The 8,135-nt window shown below is 49.9% G+C and overlaps 1 protein-coding gene across 1 annotated transcript in view; it reads left to right on the top strand.

Moving 5' to 3' along the window:
• Nucleotides 1-261: 261 nt before the first annotated feature.
• Ptgis (prostaglandin I2 synthase) overlaps nucleotides 262-8,135 on the top strand; it is a 43,061-nt gene continuing 35,187 nt past the window's right edge. The window contains exon 1 of the mRNA XM_059261940.1: nucleotides 262-466. Within this exon, the coding sequence (XP_059117923.1) occupies nucleotides 390-466 (77 nt within the window). The 5' untranslated portion in view covers nucleotides 262-389. The remainder of the gene's footprint in view (nucleotides 467-8,135) is intronic.

Here is an 8,135-nt window from a genome sequence, read left to right as displayed (position 1 = left end):
GCAGTCCTGAGTGGCCCCAGTTCCTGGCGGGGTGGACAGTTCCACAGCGCAGACCACAGGGACGGAAACACAGGTCAGGGCGGGCGGGGGATGGGCTGGGAAGTGTGGCTTGCAGGAAAAGTGTCGGGAAGGCCCCCCTGGTGGCTCTGGTTGAGTCTCCTCCTCTCTGCCCCCTCCCATCACCTCCGGAGCCCGCCTCCTCGATCCCCTCTCCTTCCCTCTGCAGCAGCCGTGGCAAGCCCTCCCTTCCCGCTCCACCCTCTCCATCCCACGTTTTCCAGCCCGGCCCTTCGAGTGGGGGCCTCCGGGGCTGGCTGGACTGGCGCTCCTGTGGTCCGGTGTTGGTGGCGGTGACCTGTTGCCACCCTGCCGCCGCACACCCTCGAGCCATGTCCTGGGCCGCTCTGCTCGGTCTCCTGCTCGCGCTGCTGCTGCTGCTGCTGCTGCTGAGCCGCCGGCGCGCTCGGTGAGTGTCCCCGGGACCCGCCATGGTGGGGAAGAGACGCCAGGTGAGGCCGAAGGTTGGAGGTGTGCGACGGGACAGAGTTGCTGTTACCCACGCTGCAGCCTCCTCGGTGTTCCGCGCGCGCTTACTTTAGACTCGCTGTGGCTCGAACCCGCCCGGGTGGGAATGCTGAGGCTGGACTCGAGGCCCAGCTAGGGACACACTGACCCTGAGGGATTCTCATGATCCACGAGATGCCCACTAGAGGAGAAACTGAGGTCCACCAGTCCCACAGACTGGGTAAGGTCGAACCAGATTCATGGTCCTTAAAAAGTGTAGTGCCCTTGGAGACTGCCATTTTGGAGAAACTTCTCTTTATGGTGGAGAGCTCAGCTGGCAGTAGGTCTTTGTGTAAGGTATTTTAAAGTTAATCTGAATCGCACAGGACCAGAAGATATTTGACTTAAACCAAGTACCCTCTCATCCTGAGTCTCCTCCCTCTCCAGGCCTTTCCTGTTGCTCAGTTTGGGAGGAACTTTCCAGATTTAAAAGAAAAAACACAAAACAAAATAAACAGAGCCCAGACACATACACACTATTTCAGACTGGTCTGAAAGCTCCAGAGAAGAGGCAAGTGGTATGCCTTCCCTCCGGCTCCGCGACTCACATCCGACATTCTTGTGGGATGTTTGTCTCATCTACAAGCCAGCCCTGGTCCAGGGCTGGTAGCCGAATTTCAGACTGTGGACTGTGCCCATCAGTCTCCTCAGTTAACTTTCCAGGGTCAATCTGCACCCCTCTAGGGTTGTCCAACCCAACATGCCCCAATGTTTCCACGGCGGGCCCCCTTACACAGACTCAGCTCTGGTATTACAGGGCCGCTCTGGTGTGTGTTTACATTACAGCGCCTTAAAATCCCAGAAACACTGAGAACCTTACATTTTAAACAACGGGTGAGTTGAGTTTTCCAACAGTCAGCTCATTCCAGGCACTTTTCCAGGTGAAAGTTAAAACTATGTGTTTGCTTATCTGCCCGCAAAGGAGGGAAGGAAAATTCAAAAGCCATTCTTGTAAGGCATAGCTGGGTGTCCTTAGCTGTCCGCTCTCTCTGCATCAGGTCTGGTTTCAGCTTCCAGAATTTCTTTTCTCACACCAGATGCTAGATGTGACATCTGTTCATGCTTCCGTCCAGGTCACTTGGGTGCTTCCTTAGCTTTTCTGCCCATGCTTTTGTCCATGGACTTTTTGGTTGTTGTGGGATTCAGATTATTTATTTATTTGTGTGTATGTGGTGTGTGTGTGTGTGTGTGTGTGTGTGTGTGTGTGTGCGCGCGCGTGCACTGCAGCACACATATGGAGGTCCGAGGACAACTTGCAGGCATTTGCTCTCTCACCATGTGGGGCCTGAGGAGCCAACTCAGGACCTCAGACTTGGTGGCAAAGACCTTTACCCATTGAATCATTTTGCTGGCTGTTTCGATGGCTTTCTGTCTCACATATGGTGCTCCCGTTTGCCTGCAGGGGTCTGTGACCTGTGCTGTGCCCTGGAGCAGGTAGGATAGCTAGGAAGTGGATGGATTTTGTGAGGCAGGACATCTGGGCTCGGGCCATTCTCCCAGCAGGAAGGTCCCAGCCTGTGGGGCAATTTAGTGTCCTCTGCCCCAGTTTAAAGTGATGATGGTGATGATGATGACAACGACAACGGTGTCCTGGGGTGGACACACCCTCTCAGCAGTGCGGTTGGTCTGATTCTTGTCTGACAATCTGAGAGTGCCTTTATTTTGGGATGGAACTGTGGTTTTTGTATCTCTGGTTGTTAGAGAAGATTCTTAGTGTCGTACAAAGAAACATGGGAACAGTACAGAAGCATCCCGGCAGGGTTCCTTTTCCAGAAAGGGCTGCACCATGACCCAAGCCAGGCTAGCGACAGCCATCTATCTAGCACCTGACCATCTGTCTGTCTTTTGTTTCCAACCGTCTGGACATTTCAAGACGCAGCTCTGGCGTGCTGTCAATTCACACGAGCCTCCCAGGTCTGGCCGCCTCAGTCATTTCTCAATGATGTTTAACTAGTGCTGGAAGCACATGGCTGGGAAAGCCTGGGTCCCCTCTAAAAACCAGTGAAAACATCATACCAAGCGATATGTCAAACATTCAAAATATCCACCATGGTGAACTGGTATTACTTCCTTAGTTTGATATAAAAATGCATTGACCCACAGGTGGTGGAGGCTCCCATTTCCATGACCGCGTTAGACATCCAGCAAGGTGCAGAGGCAAAATCAGAGAAGGACTGGGGCCTGAGGCAGAACACCTGTGGTACAGGAAATTCTAGGGGTGCAGTGATCCTCCAAAGACTCAGCGATACCAGAAAGCTTTAGGGGTGCCGCTATCTTGGCTCATGCCATGTGGTTGGTTAATGGCCCTCACCGTCTTGATGTCACCAGTCAAGATGCCAACTAAGTCACACTGTTGTCTCCATTTTGATGAGGTCACCAGACAAAATGGCAACAAGCCTCGGGGTTACTTTTTGTTTGCTATGGGCTTAGCTCTGGGAGGAGTGAGCCCACCCACATCGGGATACAAGTTCCTGTGGGATCCATGCATTTCATAGTCTCAGCACGGACTGTCACCCCTTTTATTTTTTTTTAAATGAGCATCTGAGTCAGATTAGCTTTAGGATAGAGCAGCAGAGTTACCCCCAGTGTGTGTACCTGGACTTGCAAACTGAAGAAACGAGGAAGGAATTTTGTGATTCCCAACCCGAGGCAGGGAGTCCTTACCTTGCCTCACCACAAATTATAACTGGGAGTCAAACAATAGCATCTGGATGTTTTGATGTCGTCTGGGTTCCTAGGTATGTGCTGTTGCTGGGCTGGGAGTCCATGAAGGAAATGGAACACCAGAGAGGTGTTCCCAGTGCCTGTAGGGGGCACCATTTCTCTGGAAGCCTATGAAGAGACTGGGCTGGGAAAAGTGATCTTGGTGTTGTTCTATCACATCTGAGTATGGCATGGCCTGGGACTGCTCTGTTGACCTTCTTCACACTGGCAGAGATTTTTTTCTTTTTAATTTTTATTTTATGTGTATGTGTGTTTTCCCTGAATGTATGTCTGTATACCATGTATGTGCCTGGTGCCTATAGAGGCCAGAAGAGGGCATCGGATCTCCTGGAACCACAGTTACAGGTGGTTGTGAGCCATCCTGCAGGTGCTGTGAACTGAACCTGGGTCCTTTGAAAGCAACAAGTGTTGCAAACATTGAGCTGTCTCTCTAGCCAGCATTGGCAGGAATTTAGGTCCTTGAGAAACCAATTTGTTAAAATAGTTAATCCTGATTTGAAATATTGGGAGCTGTGTGTGGTGTTTTTATTAGTCAAAAAAGCAGCTGCCTGGGACCATATGGTCCAAGACAGTGTTGGATCTAACCACTCTAAATGGATATCTCTTCTCCCTTTCCCTAAACCTGATCCAAAGTTTCCTGGGTTCTCTGAGGAACGGTTGAAAAGGGAAAGACGAGAGAATCCCACACCCAGAAAGGGGAGACAGGAAGTTACACTTAGAGTTTTGAAGTCTCTTGCATTGTTCAGTCCCTCCTTTGGTGGGCAAGGAAAGGATGTTGAATGGGAACTCCTGGGCTGGCCAGAGGAGTTGGTCCCCTCCCATCTAGGGGAATCTATTTCCTTTCCTTTTTCTTTCTTTTTTTCTTTTGCCTGATTATTTTACATTCCAATCCTTAAAGATCAATCCCCCATTCTTGTATTGAAATACAGAGTCCATTCACTATAATATTTCCCTGGGCCCTTCCCTAAATTGCTGAGAAACTTTTCATTCTGGTATTGTTACTGATCTGAAAGAGTGTCATTTGCCACAGACCCTGTGGGCCCCAGCAATGGGCCATGGGATGTGTCTTCCCCAAGGGAAAGGATCCAAACTCTCTCCCAGATGGATTTGAAATGAACCTTAAAATAGTTGGAAGAGAATAATCTTGATGTCACACAAAGAAACACACCAACACTGTGAAAGTAACTCAGCAAGGGAATCTCTTTTTTGTGAAAAGTGTGTGCCATGACCCAAACTGGGCTAGCGAGCATGCCAGGGCAAGGCCACTTAGTGTTTTTTTAGTGCAGGTCGTGACTGTGACTTTTCTCCAGTGCCTGGGGTCCGATCTCGCAGTCTTTTAGATTGTGTAGTTTTAATCAATGCAAAGGAAATGAGGGAATGGTGGGCCGTCGCCAGCTGCTCCAGGCCGTCGAGTTCTGGGAGTGATGTGGTCTCAACCAGGGATGTAAAAGAGTTCCCTAAAAGTTTTCCAAGGTGGGGGAGATTTATGGAATATTGGCCCTTGGTGGGCTAGCCAACTTCTTTTTGTTTGTTTGTTTGAGACAGGGTTTTTCCTTGTAGTTTTGGTGCCTGTCCTGGATCTCACTATGTAGACCAGGCTGGCCTCGAACTCAGAGATCCGCCTGCCTCTGCTTCCCAAGTGCTGGGATTGAAGGCGTGCGCCACCGCTGCCTGGCCTATCCAACTTCTTATAGAAAAACAAAACCAAAAACATTTCTCACATGGGCATCTGGGAAAGTAATTGAGAAGGCTTGGGGGAGACATGGGTATGGGAGATCTTGGCCACTGGGGTGGCAGTAGGACCCCCCTCACCTGCCTAAAGGCATTCTGGTTACTCCCTCAGAGAGGCCGCATAACTTGCCCAAGTTCTGCCCTGGTTAAGACTCTGGGCTACAGGCATTTTCCATCCCGGAACGATGAGTCTTTTCCTTTTCCCTCCGTTGCTTCGCTGATCTGAGCACTCAAAAATCCCAGACGATAAGATCCACGGCTCTGAACCAAACAACCCCATGGAAGGAAAAGACAGACAGGCTTTGGAAGGCGAGCGCATAGGCGGGACCCAAAGTCAGGGTGGAAATACGCAAGGCTCTCCTCCACCCTGCCCCATTCCTTTCTCCTGACCAAACCTGGGGGTGACTTCTACCACCCCATCACACCACTGAGGTTTGACGGGCCACACAGAAAGTACATGACATATCTATCCTTCAGTTCCCCTCAAGTTCCTGCTTGTCCCAGCAAAACTAGACTACACCAGTGGGTGGGGGATAGTGTCCACCCTCCAGCATTTACAAAAAAACAAAAAAACAGAAACACCCAAAAAACACAAACCTTCAATTTTGTTTTTAAATAAGAACTTTGTTTTCAGAAAACGAGACTTACTACCCAGTGCTAAGGAAGCAGGTCACAATTACAGTAATTTAGCAGGGTGTGATTCGGTGCCTGTCGACTAAGACTGCCTTTGGCCTGGAGTCCTTATTAGCAACGAGGACAAAGACCAGGCACAGCCACCTCTTTCCTGGGACTCTTACGTTCTCACGTGTTTTGTGATGTTCTTTCAAGTATAAATAAGCAAAACTCGGCCATAGGAAAGACAGCAGACGTGAACTGGGGTTCTCTCTCGCCCCATGTGAGTCCCCAGAGCTCCACACTGTGTTAAACATCGTAAACTTGGTACGCACAGAGGATTCAGCTATGCCTAAGGTGAATGATCCAAGAACCCCCTTCACCCCGTATTTGTCTAGAATATTAACAGCTGTTATGATGTTTTGCTCCTAAATGTTCCAGAACATGTATCAAAAAGGGAGAGTCTTAATTCCACAATCCTGTCAGAGTGAAAAACAATTCTTATTAACTTGCAGGTCCCCGTCCAGACGCAGATTTCTGTAACTGTGACAAGACTTTAAAGCCTTATTTAATGTGTGACTGTTCTCTCTGGGGACAGTGTGGATGACTGGGGGTGGGAAGATGGAGTTAGGAATCTCCTGTGCAGGGTGAGGTGGGGCTGGGGGGGAAGGTGGGGACGTGGGGGGTGGTTATTAAGTCTAATCACTTGCCAAGTAGTTACCAGTAACATTCTTTTTGCTTTCCGGGACTCAGTTTCTCCACTGGTACTCTGAGGTATCTTGCCGAGGCTCCTGTGCGCTCAGTCCCTAGCCACTTACCTAGCTGAATGTGGGCTGGCTGTGGTGAGGAGCATTGAGAGAGGTCTCATGAGTGGGGGATCCTTGGCTGAGAGATTAGATGGGGTCCTCCGTGTTATTGAGGAAGGTGTGGCCTGGGCTGGGTGGGAGGCAGGATTTCTATGCAGAAATGGATGTCGTTTTGACAAGCGTAAAACAGAGGTCACTAAATGGCTCTACTGTGTAGCGTTAGTTCCTCCCGGTACCGAGTGGGGGTGGGATGCGGGTGGGTGGAGGGTGTCATACACAGAAATCTAGCCTTTCCGCTTCACATGGAAATGAGAAAACAGCCACACTTTCCTGGACTTGGTTGTCTAGCTCTCCCTAAGCCTCACCACAGCCCCTGCCTCCTACGGTTGCGCACAGCTGGTCTATCCATCACAGGTTCCTCTGCTGTGTTGTGGGGGAGCCACATGTAATAAAAAACTTGACTCTCTGTCCATTTCAAAAGCAAAGTCCAAAGTAAGAACCTGCTTTGGGAAAGCCGTGCGCTGCTGCCAATGCTTTCTCTGAGGATTTGTTTACATGCGTGTATTTATGCTTGCGTGTGCATGTGTGTGGGTATGTGTGCTGTGGGCACATGTGTGGAGGTCAGAGGACAACTTGGGGGGGGGGTTGCTTCTTACCTTCCACTAGTGGGTTCTGGGCAGTGAATTCGGGTTGCCAGGTTTGGCGGCAAGCGACTTTACCCACTGACCATCTCACTGGCCTTTTCTTGTGTGTGCACATGTTTGTGTGTGTGTGCTTGTGTGATGTGGTAGATGTGGCCAGAGGTAGATACATGCTGTTGTCCTCAATGGCTCTCTACCTTATTTTATGAGACAATCTTTCACCAAGCCTGGAGCTCAAAAAGTAGTTATGTTTGGCTTTTTTTTTTTTTCTTTTTTGGTGGATGTGGATGATCTAAAAACCCTCTTCTTTTTCTTTTTTTTTGAGACAGAGTCTCGTGTATCTCAGGCTTGTTCTGAGTATGACCTTGAACTCCTGATCCTCCTGCCCCACCTCCTGTGTGCTGGGGTCCCTCGAGTTTACATCCACACCCAGTTTATTCATGCTGAGGATGAATCCAGGGCTTCGTGCATGCTTGGCAAGCCTTGTGCCTACAGAGCCTCAGCCACTCAGCTGCAAGCTGCTTTTTCTAAGAGGCAGTGAAGGAGGGAAGCAACAGGGAATACTTTTCGGGGGGCCTGTGTTAGTGGCAGATAGGAATGCCCGGAGGCCTGTGGGTGCACTCTGGAGGAAGGCTGGGCTAAGTAGGTTAAGAGAATTTAAGGGAAATTCAGCTCCCCAGCCAGTGGAGGAAAACTGAGCCCTGCTCCATTTCCCAGAAAATTCTTCCAGGGTTCTCTCCGCTCTGAACTGAAGTTTGCACAGAAAGGCTGGGCAGCCTACCAGTGTTGCACAGCTGATTGAGCCAGCCTCTGAGCTGGGCATTCCAGAACCCTGACTGCATGCCAGGCAGTCACCTGCCTTAATTACCTGACCCTCTCAGCAACTCTGGGAGGCAAGCCTGCTCACTGAGTCTGACTATGTGCACAGTATCTTCGTGGGATGTATATTCTTTAAGTGCCTACGACGTTCCAGGCACAGTTTCCAGAATTCGAGTGAACTCTGGGTCCTCTGCTCTCTTGAAATATACCACCTTGTGAATACACCACCCTCAAGTCG

This window comes from Peromyscus eremicus, chromosome 4, assembly GCF_949786415.1.
Source record: "Peromyscus eremicus chromosome 4, PerEre_H2_v1, whole genome shotgun sequence".
NCBI lineage: Eukaryota > Metazoa > Chordata > Mammalia > Rodentia > Cricetidae > Peromyscus > Peromyscus eremicus.
This window is presented reverse-complemented; position numbering and strand designations above follow the sequence as displayed.